Raw genomic sequence first — 20,381 nt, 5'->3', positions numbered from 1 at the left:
ACTGGCATTTCGCACAGTACAAGAGGGTGCTGCTTCTTTCTGCTGCTCAAGCAGAAGTTCTACTCGAGTGGCAGCTTCCTCAACGCAAACAGAAGGTTTCTCAACCCTTTGAATTCAAGCTCAAGGCTGTTTGGTGTATCAGTCCTCCTCTTGCAGAGTGCTAGCATTGCAATGCATGAAGAAAGGTAAGTACATGGAATCATCGAATATTAAATTATTTTTCTCATAGATGCACCTTATCCAGGAAACAGTTTTTTGTTGTTGTTTTCACTGCGGCAGACTTTTTTTTCAAAATACTTTATTCAGAACTCAAAATGCAAACCAGACCTAGTTAATTTACCAAAGTTTGTTTGTTTAAATAGTAATGTAAAGCCACCGAGGTCATTTAATCGAAAACAATCTACAACTAAAGAAACACATGAAAAATAGCTCATTGGACTTCATGGCATGTTAAATAACATTCCAAGGCATGAACCGTACTCATTTTGGTATTTGCTTCTTAGTGCAAATGTTAAAGAATATGCTAGTCTCACCATTGTGACACAATTCAGACAGTCGTGGCCTTTGTCTTGAAGAGTGATAATGTTCTTCAGTACTGTCTGCCACTGCGAATCCGCTGTCTCTAACATTGTCTTCACAGCTGTGTCATTGTCTTCATCCACAGGTTCTGAGCTGTACAACTGCTTCAGATTCTGGATTTGTTCATCAAGCTAAACAAAAACATAAATGGCAGAACAAACTTAAACTATAAGCCTCTATGTCATATGGATGGTGGAGTATTCAAGTTAATGCTTGTGTCTATGTGAAGCTGTTTTTCTATCTTTGGAAAAAACAATAACTTTTCTCATACACATCAAGTGCAAAGCAGAGGAAAAAACTTGCATGCTAAAAGAATCACAGTCCCAAATAGGCTATTTTTTCATGCCATGCAGCTGTTCTTCTTTAACTTCCACAGTTCCAAGTGTCTCCTGATGAGTTACTCTGGAGGTCCAATATTTATAGCTGGTGACAGCCTTTGTATGTGGAAACTGTCCTACCCCCACATCAGGTTCCAGAAAGTTCTTTCCTTTTCCCTGTCATGGCTCCAAACCGGGGGTGACAAAAGGCAGGACAGGCCTTGTTTTATGTTCCTTTGTGTGGCAGGAGGCAAATCGCTTTTAAGTATAAGTGGGGCTGGGTATAGACCCTCCCCTGTCATCCTGCCAGAATGGCCCATCCTGTCAATACGTAAGCCTTCTTTGTGCCACTGCCTGGAACTAGTATACAAACCTCAACAGCAGAGCCATTCACAGTCATATGACCCAGGACACTGGCAGAAAGTACAGATGGTTTGGACTCTCTAAAAGTATACAACACAAATGAGGTGTATTCTGAAAAATATCATCACAAGGGACTGGGGAATCCAATAAAATATCAAACACAACAGAAATGCCCTTTGTACATTGAATACATCTTTTAATGATTTAAACCCTTACTTAACACCTTGCATTACAAAATTAAGAAAGGAGAGTGAAAAATAAAATGTTTCAATTATTCATTACTTTATACTGAATATGCCAAAAAAATGCAAATACCCTATATGTATACCCTTAAGGGGGAGTGATCCTTCCAAAAAACATAACCACATAGCATGTAGACAAAATTAAAAACCACACAACAAAGGAGGCAAACCCAAGGGCCAAAGGATAGATTGTGAAGGAAGTGTAGCCCGCTTGATGTTTCAAAATGAGGATCCTATGTCTTTAGTCATCCCAGTCCAGTTCAGTAGTTATAAGCTTTGATGCGAAAAGTTCCCTATACCTATTGGACCTCCATACAATCTGGAGAATGGCCTCAAAAAACGGTCTGAAAGAAGACAGAAACATTGACAGAGCATGAGCTCTAAAGGGCAGTACTGAACTGGGCCTCACTTCTATCCCTAAAGTTGGAAAGGAGTGCCCTACATGTTCCTAAGGGTTCTCTGATCTCTGTTACCACTCAGATAGGGGGTACCGCCCTGGGTGATAGGCACCCTACTTCTACTCTCCTGCCCACCAGTCCAGGTTTGGCATCCTGAGACATTACCGGCTGCCACTGCCTCTAGGTCATAGGTGGCCTCACTAGGGTCAGTTTTGGGGTGCTCTTCCATCAGAGCTGGCAACCCCTGATCCACTGCTCCTCCCACTGGGGATTGTCTCCACCTCCTGCCTTTCCAACTGGGCCTCCGTACTCTACCCTTCACAGTATTACTCTTAGAAACCTGAGCTTTCAGGGCTCCCCTCTGTGGCTGCTGCTCCCAGCTCTTCTAACACCGGAGGTAACTACTTTCCCAGAATGCAGTCAATGGGCATATGGGGAGTGACAATGAGCTTCTTCTGGGTCACTTTTCCAATCCGTTGCGCTTACCCCAATGTTTGCAGACTTGAAATTAGAATAGTAAATATGCCCCCATTAAAATGAACTTTGTCCAATATTTATAGGGCTAAGGTTAGAATAGTAAATATGCACTCCCTCCAATATAAGCACTTTGCCCAGTGATAATGGGGCTTGAGTAATAATAGGAAAAATTACCTACCCCTAAATATATATGCACTTAAGCCATTGCCTCTAAGATGGGAGTAAGAAAAATCCCCCCCCACCCCCAGTTATATGCGCTTACTCCAAAGTGTGCCGAAATGGAGTTAGAATGTTAAATATGCCCTCCATCAATATGAATGAATGAATGAGAGAATTTCTATAGCACACAGCTGCTCCGAGGAGTGTCCTGGCACTAATGGAATTGGTACGTGCCCAAAAAAACAAGACCTTACCTGGGAATGCGTCAAAATGCTACCCTTTCCCAGGTGAGACGTAACGAGGATAAATATCTTTATTTTCGTTTTTGCCTCTCAGCATTGTTTTTGTGCAGGAAAGTGTTCTGTGCTGCACAAAAACAATCCTGCGTACATTGCAGCCCACTTGCAACTTAACACAAGGGTACCTGCATTGGCGCCAGGCATCCAAAAGTGTGCCAGCAGTAGGAAAGGACAGGAATGTGCTGTATAATGTTATATGCAGTGCATTCTTGCCATTTCTCTTTCGCGCAGCACAGCAAGGTGGCTTTCTGTGTTGTGCTGCATGAAAGATTGATAAATATGCCCTGGGGCTATTAGCTGGGGTGGTGAAGCACCACTCAGGCAACAACCACAATCCTTGTCTGGGTGAACCACATGTCAATAAATTAACCTGTGCTTAATACATTTCAAGAAATGAAATGATACAAAAAAAACTCCATACAGTAGAATTGGAGATATTCAGTTTCGTAGTGGAGGAGGCTGCAAGGAGGAAGTTGAACATCAGGGACAGTTGTCGCATAGTCAATGCCGTAGTGTGAAGAGTGGGTCAGGCATCTCGGAGAGTTGACGCTGTAGCACAAAGAGCCAGTCAAGCATCTTGGATAGTCATTGCTGTGGCTCTATGTTGGTGGTTGTCGCGGGCTCTCGCTGCTGTAGGACGCAGAGTGCGAGTTTCAAGTGTTTGGTCACCAGTATTAGTCATTGTTGGCGTGAAGAGAAGATTTCACCGGAGTTTTGCATTCCTTGTAATCACGGGCAGCGCAGAGTCTTGCTATGAACAGCCCCGTTCACAGTCACGATAAGCCCAAATTCAGAAATTTCCCCTTTTTTTATGAAGACATCTTGCTGATACCAGTCAAGGGTCTAGGCCCTGGAGGCACCTCTGGTGGATCAGTACTCACTCTAGAATAGGCCAGCAGCAGCACTCAGGCAGGTCCAGATGCAGGTTCAGTTGCAGCAGGTCAACTGGCCTGTTGCCTGGAAGCCTCTGACATTTGTTGTGTCCTTGTAGCTCACACATGAGGTCAGTCAACTGACCCTTGGAGTCACTCTGGATAGCCTGGGATGAAGGCAAGCATGTCAAGTCTTCAAGTCAGCAAAGCAGTCCTTCAAGCAGCAGGGCAGCCCTTCTTCTGTAACTTTCACAGGTCCAGGAGTGTTCTGATGTGTGACTCTGGAAGCCCAATGTGTATACCTGGTGACAGCCTTTCTGTGGGGGGGACTCCCTATCCTACCCTGATATCTGGTTCTGGATAGTTCTTCCAAGAAGGCAGGGCAGGCCTGGTGTCAGGTTTGTTTGTGTAGGGGACGAAGTAAAACCCTTTGAAGTGTAAGCAGGGCTGGGTACAGCCACTTCCCCAGTCACCCTAACAGGGTAGCCCACCCTGTCCACACCTAGTCCACCTTTGTGTCACTGTTTGAAAGTAATAAACACATGTCAACATCAGAGCCCGTTTTATGCGTGTACAGGGAATTAACTCCAATCCTTTAATCCGATAATTCTCTGGGTTAGTGCTTTATTTTCAGGCAGCACAGCACAAAAATAGAAAGAGGCCATCCCTTTTCACTGTTTCCGAATTGTACTATTTGAAAGTAAAGCACTAACTTAGTTAATTATCAGGTAATATGAATTCACTGTTTGCTCTGCAGGTGCACAAAACAGGAGCTCGGCTCCGTGCTGCACCAGCAAAGTCACCCACAATACAGCCCTTGAAACCAAAAGCATTACACTCATACATTTCGGACCTTTGGAATGTATAGTCTGTGCTTCTGGAACATTTAATTAAGTTCCAATTGAGTTCCAATTTAAGAGAAAAGTTTGTTATTCTCCAATGTGTATACAATTCTGCAATGTGATGCATTAGTGAGAAACACCTACCTCCTTCGCTGATTTTAAAAATCCCACATATACGCTTAGAACCTCCAGATTTGCAGCAATTCTTTGGTTGCGTATACCCAACTCTTTGTGCAGAAGGTTTGCTTTTCTGGCAAATTCAGCAAACTCTGAAGGTTCATGTTCTGCTTCTTCAATGATCCTCACAGCTGCTTCCAGTTCACGGGAGGCTTCCTAAAAGATATAAGCAGGAAAGAAAATGAATTAGATTTTGATTTCACATCATATCAGAATATATATTAACATTTGTATTATCATAGGAATAAATATATTGCATACATGAATGTTATATGTTGTCCAGCATATTATGGTGCTTTTTAGAATGTTGCATAGAAAAGACCAGCTTGTGAGAGGTTGTGCGTAGCTGTTAACTAGGACAGAGATGGGGATTTAAGTCTCCCATCTATATCTGCCTTTAGGGACCCGTGACCTTTGGCATGAGCTTCATTTGAATTATACGAACTCCTAAATTTAAAGACTAGATCAAGACTGTCTCCCCCTCTGAAGATGCTTCATGGAACTGTTTTCTGTAAAAAAAAAAAAAAAAAAAAGAACAGGCAGTGATTCCCTAGACCCACTTCTGGCTACCTTCCCTCCTCAATGACAGAGAGTAACAGAAGCTGGTGTGTGAATCAGAAGGAAATCACTGGGGGCTGGGTTTTAGTGGTAAAAGAGTGGGAAGCATTTTTAAAATAACTGTTGAATAGAATAATGTATTATTTTAATTATTCCTTATCTGTTTAATTATTGACTTCATTTCTAATCAACTTGTTAATATTTTTGACTGGGGGATTCATCTTAGGGGATAGGATGGGTAGTATTTCCAAAAAGGATAACAAAATGTATTATTTTGTATGTTTTTTCTGTTTTAATTAGTTAAGCTAATAATTATTCATTATTTTGTGAAGCTATTGTATTAATTTCTCATTAATATATCAATCATTTTTTTCAGGGGTTTATTTATGAACTGAACCTGGTAGTATGTTCAAATAATTGAGAAATATTACAATATCATTACATACTAACTAATTATTTCATTTAAATATATGTGTTTATATTAATTTAACATATATTGTAATCATTTTAAATATGTAATGTGTTTATTAAACTCTAAATAATTAAGTAAATAGTACTTAATGTAAACATTTTATAAAACATTTTTTTTCTGTTGGCATTATTATTTCAATTTATTTTGAAATATTTTATATTTATAAAATATATTTGAAACATTTGAACCATTAAAAAATAAATTAAACAGATTCAATCATTTTAAAATGTAATGTAAATCATTTTTAATATTTTATAATAAATGCAATAACATTTCAAAGTTAATAAAATTCCTCATCTCTTTCTAGTAATGATTATGAATTTTAAAATTGTTTCAAAAATATTTACAAAATGTAATATTTGTGGGAATTTAGGGGCAGATGTATCACACTATTTTTTTGTCGCAAACGCTGCGAATCGCCAAAAAGCAGCGTTTGCGACAAAAAAATAGGAAAAGGGAATGTATCAAGAAAAAAGCCTCGCAATATTAATATTGCGTAAGCATTTAAGGAATCGCAAATTGCGATTCCTTAAATGCTATGTATGAAGCATTTAAGTATTGCGAATTTAGGCTAAGAAATCGCAAATTACCCCCAACTTGTAGTTGGTGGTAATTTGCGAATTCTTTTACAAATGCACTTTTTGCAATTTGTAAAGGTGTCATGTGACGCTCATACATGCCCTTAGGGCATGTATGTGTGCCATATGCGCACACATGTCAATTTCAGGGGGTGCAGCAGGGTGTCCTTAAGACACCCTTGAAATTATTCTCAATTTGCGATTAGCAAATTGCGAATCGCAAATTGGGGATAATTTCACATTCATTCCTATGGGCCTCCTGACCCATAGAAATGAATGGGAAATTATTCCTTAATAGCGATTAGCAATTTATTAAGGAATTTTAAGAAATCGTTAAAAAATAGCGAATTTCTACATGCATACCATTTTGCAATTCTCAAATAGCGATTCTAAAAATATCGCTATTTGAGAATCGCAAAAGGGTATCTTGATACATCTGGCCCTTAGTCTTTATAGTAATTATGAGACCCTAATATTTTGTAATACCCAGAAAATATGTTACATTTATTAATCCCCCCCCCCATTTGTTTGGAGGTCTGAACTAAGCAAATGTGCCCACTGTTGGTAAATCTGCCCCAAGCTATTAAATGCACTTTCTTCAATATGATTTGAGTTACATAGTAAATGTGATTATCCACCATACACACATTCTTTTATCAATATTAATCACATTTATTTTAGAATAGCAATTCTGAATCACTCAAATATATCCACTTACCCCAGTGCTTATAAGGGAAGTTAGAATAGTAAATTTGGCACCCGCAAATAAAAGCACTGACCCCAATGTTTGCAGACTTGGAGTTAGAATAGTAATTTTGGCACCCGCAAATAAAAGCACTTACTCCAATGTTTGCAGACTTGGAGTTAGAATAGTAAATATGCACTCCCTCCAATATAAGCACTTAGCCCAGTGTTGATGGGACTTGAGTAACAATAGGAAAATCCTCCCCCCCCCAAATATATGCACTTAATCCAATGTCTCTAGGATTGGAGTTAGAAAAATACCGCCCCCCCCTTCCCCCTGAGTTATATGCGCTTAGTCCAATGTGTGCCGAACTGGAATTAGAATGCTAAATATGCCCTCCACCAATATGAATGAATGAATTAGACAATTTCTATAGTACGCAGCTACTCTGAGGAGTGTCCTGGCACTAACGGAAGGAGCCCATGATACGTGCCCAAAAAGAAGACTGTACTGCCCTGCAGAGAAGAGCCAAGTTTCAAGTTTTCTGCGGAATGTAGTTTCAAGGGAGATTAGACGCAATTTGTGTGGGAGCTCATTCCATGCTTTAGCAGCATGAAAAGAGAGCGCTTTGATCTTCTACAATGTTGGTTAGACTGAATTTGAATAGTAAGTATGACTTATCAAATAAATGAACTGTCTCCAATGTTTGTAGGACTGGAGTTAGAATAGTAAATACGAACTCCCACATTTGCATGCAATTTTCCCATTGTTCACAGCACTGGAGTCGGAATAGTTCATGTGAACACCCACCAACTATATTCTCTGGAGTTAAAATAGTAAACAAGCACTTACCATACTGTTTCTTGCACTGAAATTAGCATCGTAAATATACCATACACCCAATAAAAACCCTTCCCCTTCTGATACCATGGCACAAAAGCAGTCAAACTTAACATGGAGATCATGTGTAAAGTATTTATGAAGCACTCAAACAGTAATAAAGAGAAAACAAAAGACAAGAAAAAAATCCCAAGCCTAGTTAAAAAAATAGAGTACATTTTAATGTATAAATGACACCAAAACGACAAAAATCAATTAAGTAGAACCCGAGACATGAAGCACAAAGTGCCAATCGCAGTTATCTAGTCGCAATGGACCAGGTCGAACTAAAAAGTTCAGGCTGACTGCAATGGAATGTGGGTCGGATACACAGAAGAAGCACCCGCCAACTAGGTTGTCGGCAGTCAGACTGGATCCGGAGAGGGGCTCCGCAATGGCAGGTTGCTGAAGTACCAGGCCTCATTCTGAACCACAAGTTGACAGTGCAGTCGTCATGAAAAGCTGGTCGATGATTGGAACTTTGTATTAGTAGGGAACGCCGGGCAGTTGAAAAAGAATTCTCAGAAGGGAAGTCTGGTATCTGTATCGAGGAAGGTCTTGTGGGCAGTCAGATGCAGGTCCCACGCTGGCCTTGGTGAAGTCTGCTCGTATGCGCGAGGAGACCGGGGACAGTTCTTTTTAAATCGAAAAACCCTGAACCTCTTGTTTTTCAGCTGGAGTCCAGGTCTTGCAGTTTTAGGATTGGAGGAGTACACTCTAGCATCAGCATATGGTCCAGGACCTACAGAGGTACCTCTTAGGGGTTAGTGCTCACACCAGCAGAGGCCAGAAGCAGGTTTTAAGCAGGTCCAGTTGCTTCTGGTCAGCTGACCAGTTGCAGAGAAGGGCCTCTGGAAACTTGTTGTGTCCCTGTAGCTCAAACAGGAGGTCAGCCAACTCACCCTTGGAGTGACTGCTGGGGTCCTGGGTTCAAAGTAAGCAAGTCTATTCATTCAAGCTTCAGACAGCAAAGCAGAACTTCATCTGAGTACCCACAGGTCTAGGAGTATTCTGACTAGAGGTTCTGCGGGTGCCACTTTTAAACCCCGTGCCAGCCTGTATGGGGGGGCACCCCCTTCGTCCAACCCTAAACTGGTTTTGGTCTGTCCTTTCATATTCGCTGGGTTTGACTCCAATCTGCCTAGGGCGTCAAAGGGAAGGCTGGATTAAGTGTCAGCTGCATTTGCTAATGACAGGTCAGGAATCTTCGTAAGTCAGGAAAGGACTGGGTACAGCCCTCACGCTACACTTTGGAGCTCGAAAATGGCTGAGTACAAACCCACATGTCATCCAGCTCAGGAGAGGAACACCCTTTCCACACACCCAGGGCCCTTTTGGCCCTTGTCTGAGAGGAATACACATCACCTGAGAACCTTCAACAACAACCTTGTGACCCTAGGCACATTTAGTTTAGGCAGCAAAATTGCAACTTTCTAAAGTGGCATTTTCAGAAGAGTAACTTAAAATCGGACTATACCATTATAGAGAATTTTAAATTACAAAAATGAATGGAAGAAGTACTTCTCTATCTGCTCCCAAACTGAAGTTATCACTTATAAGTTTTATGTGAGAGCTAGCCTTACTACAGAGAAAGACGACTTTGGGAGTTTTCACTGCTAGGACATAACATAAGTACACATAAACAAATTTTTAAATACCTTGCACCCTGCACTATGAGCTGTTAGGGCGTACCTTACAAGTGGCATATAATTATTATAAGGTAAGGTCAAGGCCTGGCGAAAGGTTTTTCCTAGGTCGAAATAGCGGTTTTAAGCATTGGGCTTTGTGGTGAAAATGTCAAAAGGCTTTGTCACTTTTCTAGCTCGGCTGGATACCACTGTGAGAATCCTACGCTTAAAAGTTCTGCTAGAAAAACAGAAATTTGAGGTGAACAAACTTGGAGTGTGATGGTGTTGTAAAGCATTCCATATAAAGGAACTGCTCTCTACCTAAAACTTGAAAAATACCCAGGGTTCCCTGCTTCCTTTCTTGCATAATTTATGCAGCACTCTAAACCTTCAAAGGTATTGTTTATTTAGACTTATACTTGTTACTTCCTTCTGTCTGGACAAGCTATATTTCTCTGATGAGCTCTAAGAAGAGTGAAATTCTTCTTGAGGCCTGTAAATGATTGGCACTCCCTCAAGAAACAAGAGAGTAGTGGATGGGGTAACTGAACGACTTCTCATCAGGTCAGGGTTCACAGTTGATATAGATATAGCATGGATTCCAAGGAAGTAGTTTAGTCACTACCACACCTGCCAATGAGAGCCAAACTGGATAGAGGATCTAGGGAAAATGTTAGCGAACGCCTGAAGGGTAAAATGCCTGTGTGCACACAGGGAAGAAGGAAGCACAGGCTAGCAAAATCTTTGATACAATTATAAGCAAACAATCGTAAAGACTCTTACAATGCATCTAACAGTAAAAATAAATACTAACTTGTAAACACAGAATGGGCCCCACACTTTATTATATGTTTATTTATTGGTTTAGTCCTGACGTTTCAGGATGTCAGAGTCCTTATGCTTGGAAAATATGTCAACCATATTACTTTTAGCGTTTCTACCTCTACGTGCTCTGAAAATTGATATTTTGTCTTCAAACATTAGCGCACACTTTAGCATAAATATAACTTGCAAGTCTGTTCCTGTTGTAATAGAATGACAATTATTGCTTCTGGCTAACTTCAGACTCTTTACACAGCTGACAAAAAAGAGCACAGATGATCCACAAAATCTTATGGGGTCATTTAGAGTTTGGTGGGTAGGGGAGATCTGTCAAGTATTGGCAGATATAAAGTCCACCGTATATACATGTGTAAAAACCGGCAATGTCATGTTCCCCTCAGGTAAAACATGTACAAATGCATACAATCTACACTGGACAGGACATCCCTCAGTTTTTGGTGAATAGCGCAGATCTGCCAAACCCTAAATAACCTCAAAAACAACAAAGTACGTAATCAGTCAGTTAAGACCACGGGTTCATTATGGTTCTACAAGTCAAAATCAGCACTGGAATTTGCGGACATGGCCCACACAAAATTGGAAGTCTGCCTCAGTATCACCCTGGCAGTCTAAAAGTGCAGCAGCAGGAGATGATTGTGACCTCTGCTCTTTTCACTGAAGTTGCTCGCAAAAGGACAGAGTTTTATATCCGTAAATCCAACTGGGCCTCTGCTCGAGAAATGGTAGTAATTATAGAATGTTCCAAGGACCAACAAAGATAAGGTAAGTGACGAAGGAGGCAACGATGGAAAGAAATGGAGATAGGTTGAAAGGATACATGAGACAGCAATCCTATAAACATTGTAGCAATGCCACCATTGCTTACAGAGAAAGTTTGCTTTGCAGAACAGATGTTTCTGAGTATTCTAAAAAAGTGTACAGGGGCAGCTCCTCTATTAGGGCAGAGAAATAGAGGAGCCGCCCCTTTTAAATACCATTTTATATTTCTGCTTCTCGCGCTGTGCGAATGCAGATTGGTATGCCTGGTTGGCGGCGGGTTGCTCGGGCGGGTCGAGGAGGAATGGCTTTCCCAATGCTGTGGGCCCTGACTGGTCAGCCCCAAACCATTCATGCACACTCTGTATTTTCTTTATGTAGACTGCCCACCCACACCCGCGAGTCATGCGACCCGCGATTTAGAGTGTGTGGTGATAATCATGACCTCATATCTTAGGGTTCCAGTGCTCCACTGCTACCCTTATATCTTGTATTTTTCTACGTTGCTTTTCAGTGGAAGATGTGGATTTTAGGATTGCATTGTTGTATGGACTTTGAGGAACCAGGCACTAAGCAGAGAGCAGACTCACATATGAATCTACAGACTTCTAAATAATGTATTTGTCAGTTTAGTGGGCAAAAGCACTAACAAGCAGTTTATACTGCACTAAAACACTTATTTTAAAATGCTTAGAGAAAGGTGGTTGGTCTAGTGCAGAGAACTATTTGCCAATTAGACTAACCAGGAGGTGAGCGAAGAGAGGAGTGACATTTTAATCTACACACTTTTAAATATTTCAGTTGTCACTTTATTGGGATTTAGCACACACAAGAAAGCACTTTATACTACATTCATTTAAACACATTGGCAAATGAATACATTTAATGGTTGGTATTGCTAAAAGAATGGAGCATAACCTCTTCTGAATGAGGGGCGTGTTATTAATGTGCTACCTCTAGGCATTATTCATTATTCCAATGACCGTGCTAAATACACTGATGCTTTTATTATGCTTGCCCATTACTTTAATGATGACAACTAGTTTGGAAGTTTTGATCCTCATTTAAATGGGCACAAATAGTTTTACAAACAATTAAAATGGCAGTGAGAGCCACAATATGTTACTGCAGCAGAAGACAATTCCTGCTATTGAAATACATGATTCAAACAATCAGTAGTTGACTGAGTTCTGAGTGCCATCTTTGGAATACACTGTTCTACACATGAAAAACATTAAATTAAATTCCTACTATTTTATGATTTTATTGATAATATTACATGGCATATAAGAAGTTTCTGTTCTGTGCCCCCTTGGACTATCATACCTGGATGTTGCCAGTTAAAATGCCGCTATTGCTTATGATCCCGATTATCTCTATGCAAATCAGTACAAATGTGGTTCTGCCTACACCTTTGTATTCTATTGTACTTCAGGCTATCAAAGATATGGAAAAATAGACCACCTACATCAATATTTCTCCTGGTGATCTAGTATGCCTATGTGGGATGAACAGTTGTTTCTTTGACACTTAAACTACATTTTGTTGGTTTGAATCCAGTGTAGAGTAAGGTGAATCCTGTAGGCTATTTTGGTTCATCATTTGAAGATTTGTTTAATTTTATAAGCCTTGTAAACAGAGAGAGTTTATCCTTCTACGAAGTAACACTTAAAAAACGTATGCTAACATCAATCAAACTGCAGCGTGATCAAGAATTTGATGTATTTGAGTATTCTTATTCACATACAGTAGTAGACATCTGTTTTATGTAGACTGGGAAGTTTATGGGCAAAATGTTTATACTTGGGAAGCTGCCATTATTATTCTTGATCAAAAAGGTCAGTTGGGGAAGAATAGAAAACGTAACCTATTTTGGGCATGGTGAATATTGGGGAATTCTCTATGTCCCTTTCACCATAGTCAAAATGTCCGGTTTTATCAGACTGTAATGTCCATCCTGCACTAATGTCCACTTTTGTGCAATTATGATGTCAATGTTTGTGCTTCATTAATGTCTATTTTTGGTTTAAAGTGTTGCTTAACCAATTCATTTGAGGTGGAATATGTATTGTTAGAGGATTTCAAGTTTCTCGAACTAAGATGTTCAGTTTCATTGTGTCCCAGTCTCATGAAGCGTAGTTGCCAGGTTCATGTGAATCAAGGTGAGCCCTACTGTAAGTTTACAGATTATTGTGCATTACGTCTTCAGGGAAATTAGGGGATACTTGCTGTTTTGTTTTTAGGGCAGTCATTTATTTCCCTATTACCTTTAAGATCATTCTGGCCTCCACACTTTTTTGGCATCTGCACTTGTGGCACACATTTCTTAGACTTGATTGTGGCACTTTTCCGATGATAATCATGAAAGTACTGCCCATCTCTGGGAGTCTGATCATTGAGAACATGTCCACTACTTCAAATGGACTAAGAGGACAAAGTGTCAAGACCCTGGTGATGATTCCAAGTAAGTAACTCTTTATTATACATAAGATCGATGGAAGTAAAGGCCCTAGGTATATGATGAAAATGCATGTTATGAAGTTCTAAACAGACAGGCACATCTTCTCAATTAACATTGTTGAACTGGCAAAACCATGGAGCTGGTCCTTATAAAATGTGTGTCCCTGTTTTAGGAACGCCCAAGACTGTGGGAAAACATTATCATATGCATTTCAGTAGAATGTGTGAAGTCTAACCCTTGAATATTTAAGCTTAATTTAAAAGTGTAGAACCGAGATATTACGGATGGGTATTCTTTCATATATCTTTGAATAGCATATACCCATAAATGTAGCCCCATAACTTCTACTGTAGATTCCAATAATATAAAGTAGACTGAAGGTGACACAGTGCACTTTATATTCTCAATTAAGTAAATTAAATAAATGGATTTAGAAAGGTTGGCAAGGGGCATATTAAGTGAGTTGTTCTTTACAAGTGATGCCAAGATCAGTGAGGAGGATTTAAGGGTTAACTCTGATCCAGTGTTCAGATTGCAATCACAATCTCATAATGATAAGAACAGTAAGACAGATATCATCAATAACTTAAATAGAAATGTCATCGTAATCACTGTTAATAACACTAACGTATTTTCAAATACATTAAAATTACTTATATGATATGGTTTGACAAACCATCACTTAGGCCAAAATTCCAAAACAGTTTTAAACCCTTTGGAAAATGGATGCAACAAAGCCTGCTTCCTATCAGCATTGCCTTAAATACACTTACACAACTTTTATTGAGGAGAACTACTTTCTTTAAAAACAAGATGTAGCCATTTTTGAGACAAAGACAGCGAAAGAAAGACTGAAAACTGAAAGAGACTGGTAAGTTAGGTTGAAAGGAGATCACAAGCAGGACAATTTGTTTTCTAACTCATGACCAATTTATTTAAAACATTCCTAATCACCAGTTTTAATACAAAATAGGGTTAGTGATTTAGCTAAGAATATGACATATGTTATGTGAAAACACAAAACTGAAAAAGATTTACTCGTGAAACACTAATGGAATTTATTGAAACAAAAGCATATGAATTGAATGAACAATAACTTGAAACACATACATTTTCAACCCCACCAATTTAAATAAGAACAAAGCATAACCTTGTTTAATACAGTCTCCAAGGTGGTTGAGGGAACACAAACTTTACAGAGATTAGTTTCTAGCACATCAATTTAGGCAGCTTCACGATTTATCTGTTTCCTAGAGAATATTGCAATTGTGAGACATATATTTATATTTTGGAAAACAATATATTCAAAAACAACAAAGAGCCACTTGGCACACATAATATTCAGTTTTGTGAGAGGTAAAACAAACTTCAAGACTTCACAAAGGCCACCATTTATTTTAGGAAGATGATAGCCTGATCAATGGTTCTATGACCTGAGTGCCAATTCTAAGATTCCCTAACTTTTCCTCACATTTGTGATGTTAGTTCTGGCACAGCGAGGCAAATGCAAAATGTCCTTGTTCCTACACTGGCGATGAATGATATGTACTGACTTTTAGTTGTCACTGCTTCAGGTCTCGAACATCTACAAGGACTATTAGTCAGATTACACAGTATTTACACATTAAATAGATAGTTTTACCATAGCTTGCCTGGCCAACTCCATGTACTTGTGCAGTAGCTTCTCTGTGTCTTTCAGACTGGAACCGGCATCTGTCTGATCCTCCACATTGTGGGCAAGTTCTGAACTGATTTTCCCCACCGATATTGATACCTTTGGTAAATTATTCATAACAAAAGAAATACATTATTTGGATTCAATAAATGCTAGTAAAGTAAATTTAGCAAACATGTTAAATTAAGGGAAACTATAGACACCCATGATTTCTAAATGTTTTGCACACTCAAGCAAACCTTACAAACACAAAAGCCAGATATAAGAGAAAATAGCATATTCTAATTTGTAAATCCAGGATCTGTGACATTTATGCCAGAAGAATTGAAGAGTCGAATTTAGAACCGTGTAAAATCTTACAATAGGGATAATTTTCTCCAAGTACTAAGTTTAGAGGTGAGGTGGGAATTGTATTAATGTTCAAGAAATTTTATTGTAGCAGGGAAATAGTCTTTTGAAGCTTGTTGTGTCTATATAACCTTGCAGGAAGTCAGCCAACTGACCCTTGGAGTCCCCTTCTTTTAGGTGTATAAGTGGGCGCTGATCTAGCACTTCAGCTCTCCTCATAGGTCTTGGGGTGCCACTTTTATGGTTGGCACAAGCTAGTGTGTGGGGGTGACTCCTAACTCCTCCCTAACCATTGGGGCACAAGATCCTAGGTGCAACTCTGCCCACCTTTGCAGCAGTTCTCGTATGGCCCACTGTAAACAATCCCACAGTGCACCTTACTCCCAAAATCCAAAGTGGGGAACCCTTTCTCCCTTGTGCAGAGCCTGTGTGTCCACCCTAAGATGTGGCCAGGTAAATGAGCAGTCTCTTGCTCTGTGGTCACTCGATCATGGTTCACGGGGTAACTCTGTACTCACTGGGTTCAGTGCCAACCTGGCTGTGGGAACAAAGGATTGTTTTCTCCATGTTTCAATTAACATTTACTTGTGTAAGGGCAGGCCCCTTTACAGGTTAATGAAGTTGCTGGGTCCGTCCACCCTAACTGATCTTACTGCCAGGGGAGGAAAAACACCTCCCAACATCCAGGCCATTGTTCCTCTTTGGGAGCAGTTTTCACACTTAATTAAGGTCATGCACTTGCTGAGCAGCTACTAGAGAGCCCCACGAAATTCGGGATGAAAACAACTTTCTAAAAAGAACTTTTCCTACACAAACATCCAACTTCAACAGCGAATTGGGCATTTAATAAATATTAAAAGTAGTAATGATTTTTGTTTTTCGATCTGGTCCCAAACCGTAGATAGCAGAATTGAGATTTTACTCTGCACTCTAGTTTTCCTTTGAAGACAGTCCGAGCATTCAACAGTGGAAAATAGCTTTGAGGGCTTTGTTATTGTACGGACATCATAAGATTACATTTTCCATGTAAGATTCAATTACCATGCATTCTACCTTGAGGGCCACAAGGCCTACATAGAGGTTACTTATAAATATTTACGATGGAGGTTTTTCCCTATCAAAAAGGGTTATTTTGGCAGGCTAAATTTCAGGTTTAAACTGCAGCAGTCAGGCTACACTGGTAGACGTGAAGCCATCTTTTCTCTGTCACATTACTGGATGGCATACTTAGTGCTGAGGTAAACAGATGATATTTTACTTTCCCTATCTCATGGGTGTATTTCTGCAGCACATACGAAGGCCTTGTAGAAAGTTAAATATGAGATTAGAAGTTAGCTCATTTTACCTCATTTTAGGGAAGAGAGCACATGCAATGAAGCCTGGTTAACAGTGTCCCACTTCACAGAATAAACAAAAAACAGAGACACTAGTCCAAAAAAGAAAAAAAGGTTATCATGCCAAAAAGGACACTTTCTCTCATTTATTAACACTATAGCAGAAAACTATGATGTATACTACTCTATATCTATGGATTTCAACAAAAAAAATATAATTAGTTGTTAGCTAGCTAGCTAGCTTGCTAGCTGTCATCCAGTAAGCAACTCCTGAGGCGGAAGCCGGGAGCTTTTTAAAATTGTTTCCTCGTTACTAATTTTCCGGCTGCTAATCCTGCTGCTACTCCTTTGCACATGAGCGAATTTTTAGAAACTTTTAAATAAATCGATTTGGATAACATTGTTGTTGCCCCAGCTTACCCGGTTCAGACGAATTAGGTTCTGTCCAGGGGACGCTGTACTCAACACCGGGAAATGCCGCCAATTACCGCCGCCATCTTGGGAGGGAATTGGAGCTTGGCAGCGGGCTAGTTGTTGTGGCATAGGTAGAAATAAAAGAAGCCCTGCGCCAGCACCCAAATCCCTCGCTGTCATCCAGTAAGCAACTCCTGAGGCGGAAGCCGGGAGCTTTTTAAAATTGTTTCCTCATTACTAATTTTCCTGCTGCTAATCCTGCTACTACTCCTTTGCACATGAGCGAATTTTTAAAAACTTTTAAATAAATCGATTTGGATAACATTGTTGTTGTCCCAGCTTACCCGGTTCAGACGAATTAGGTTCTGTCCAGGGGACGCTGTACTCAACACCGGGAACTGCCGCCAATTACCCCCGCCATCTTGGGAAGGAATTGGAGCTTGGCAGCTGGCTAGTTGTTGTGGCATAGGTAGAAATAAAAGAAGCCCTGCGCCAGCACACAAATCCCTAGCTGTCATCCAGTAAGCAACTCCTGGGGCGGAAGCCGGGAGCTTTTTAAAATTGTTTCCTCATTACTAATTTTCCTGCTGCTAATCCTGCTGCTACTCGTTTGCACATGAGCGAATTTTTAGAAACGTTTAAATAAATCGATTTGGATAACATTGTTGTTGCCCCAGCTTACCCGGTGCAGACGAATTAGGTTCTGTCCAGGGGACGCTGTACTCAACACCGGGAACTGCCGCCAATTACCGCCGCCATCTTGGGAGGGAATTGGAGCTTGGCAGCGGGCTAGTTGTTGTGGCATAGGCAGAAATAAAATGGATACCTCCGAGCTTTCGCGCAGCGGATGCGCGCAGCGGGCGCGCCAAAGGCAAGCCCGTCTGCGCCCGTCCGCGCCTGGCCCGGGCCTAGGGCCAGGACCCTTGGTAATAAACCACCGGAGCTACCATTAACCTCGTCGCCACCAATACGGGAAAGAAAGATTGCGACCTATATCTATGACGCTAATTCACTAAAAGCCATTCGGAAACCTCTTATGTCCGCTTGTGCTAGAGTCCATAACATCTTGGATCCTTTCCTTTGCAATCATTGTAGTTTCTGTTTATATTTAAAAGAAAGTGTGAATATATCTCACATGAACAAATGTAACACACCGACTACATACAAGATGATAAGTATCAACTGCCGCTCACTCCCTAAACATAAAACAAATATGTTTGATCTTCTGCTTAGTGACCAGCCTGATGCGGTCTTTCTCACGGAAACTTGGCTCCAAGAGAGCTCTGGACCAGATATAGCAGTAGCCCTACCGCCCAACTACGCTATTATAAGAGTGGACAGAGCCAAAAAGATAGGGGGGGGGAATTGCGATAATTAAAAAATATATATATATTTGTACTCTAGACCAAATCCCGTTTACAGCATGTGAAGCGGCTCTTTTTAACCCCTTCGACGCTCATGACGAGCTCAGCTCGTCATGGAGTTTCCATTGACTTCAATGGAAATTACATGGAAGAACATCAGGGAGCTTAGCATCCAAGTGGTTAAACTTACTCTCTCTCCAAATTTTAGTATCTCAGGAATACTTATGTATCGACCCCCAGACCAGACGGCTAATTGGATTCCTGTCTTAATGGAAGAAATCTCATTCCAGATAACTAATAAGGCAAATTTCACCGTTCTTGGAGACTTAAATCTCCATTTAGAAGATGATACTTGTAAAAATAGTACTAGACTCATTTTGGATATGGCTTCACAAAACCTTATGCTGGTCAATGCAGGACCAACGCACAGAGCCGGGCATTTTCTAGATCCCATTTTCTCTAATTTTTTTTTATTTATTTTTTTTTTTAAATATATTTTTATTGCAGGAATTAGTAAATCGTTACAAAATCGACCAGCATAATAACACAAGCAATATCAGCGAAATACAACCCTCTGTCCCCGCACCGTAAGTTCCGTACATAGCCTTCCGGCCCACAACCCTGGGGTCGGGCGGCGAAATTCAATGGGGGCTCAGAAGGATGTCAGAGCTGGTCCGGATGATCCACTGTCCGTCATCTGCTTTTCCAAACAAGCCTATAAACCCAAAAGAAAAACCCCCACCCTCAAAATACTACTAACCAAAGTAAATCCCACCCAACCCCGCCATCAGCGCCTGAGAACAACCGCAACAGGATCTACTATGGGACCCACGGGGAAAGCAACAGGACTAATAGTGCAAATGTTTTAATGGGACTCGGGGCGAGTCGCTTCTTCACCTTCAGAGTCGCTGGGGGCGCAATAATCCCTGAGGGCCTGCACTAACATTTCCCACTCCAACGCTGCCTCCTGCGCCTTCTCATTACGCTGCCTCCTAGCCAGTTGGTATCTCAGGGTGCTCTCCCCCGCCGCCCACTTCAAGAGCTCGCTGTGCCATCGACTTCCTGTCGGACCAACTCGTGCCTTCCAGTTCCTGGTCACCTCTCGCTTAGCAAGAAGGAGCCCTAGGTCGATAAATTTGCTGGAGATTTTATTCTTAGGGGTATGAGGGAACCAGTGTAGGAGTCCCACCGCCGCATCAAATGATAAGGATCTCCCCGTCACCTCCTCCAGGGTCTTCCCCACTTCCACCCAGTAGGATGATAATCCCGGGCAGGCCCATAACATGTGGAGGAGGTCCGCCTCCTGAGCCGGGCACCTAGGGCAATCCGCCGAATTCGTGGCAAAATATCGCTTAATTTTCACTGGGGTCAGATATGCTCTATGGAGAACGTAATAGTGGACCAGCTGAAAACGGGCGTGGCGTGTGCCCCTCCAGGCTCGCCGCACCAACTGGGACCAGGTCGTCTCCGGGATCTCCCTGCCAATGTCCTCCTCCCAGCGGTTTCTCAAAGTAGTGAGAGGAGCCAACCCCTCGTTGATCAATCTGCCGTAAAGGCAAGTGACCGCCTTCACCGTGCCCGCAGACATCATCACGTATTGGCACACCGGAGATAAGGCGGGTTCCTCCTGCCCGCTCTTCCAGTGCGCCTGGATCGCTCGA

At 41.1% G+C, this 20,381-nt stretch overlaps 1 protein-coding gene across 3 annotated transcripts in view; it reads right to left on the bottom strand.

Moving 5' to 3' along the window:
* Positions 1-20,381, bottom strand: part of CCDC141 (coiled-coil domain containing 141) — an 808,330-nt gene that overhangs the window by 235,155 nt on the left and 552,794 nt on the right. For all 3 annotated transcript variants that reach the window (XM_078681492.1, XM_078681494.1, XM_078681493.1), the window contains exons 10-12: positions 15,228-15,359; positions 4,693-4,881; positions 534-710 (exon numbers count right to left, since the gene is read on the bottom strand). In XM_078681492.1, coding sequence (XP_078537618.1) covers positions 534-710; positions 4,693-4,881; positions 15,228-15,359 — 498 coding nt within the window. The remainder of the gene's footprint in view (positions 1-533; positions 711-4,692; positions 4,882-15,227; positions 15,360-20,381) is intronic.

The sequence above is a fragment of the Lissotriton helveticus genome, chromosome 3_1 (genome assembly GCF_964261635.1).
Source record: "Lissotriton helveticus chromosome 3_1, aLisHel1.1, whole genome shotgun sequence".
NCBI lineage: Eukaryota > Metazoa > Chordata > Amphibia > Caudata > Salamandridae > Lissotriton > Lissotriton helveticus.
The sequence above is the reverse complement of the archived record's forward strand: the minus strand, read 5'-3'. Positions and strand labels throughout refer to the sequence as shown.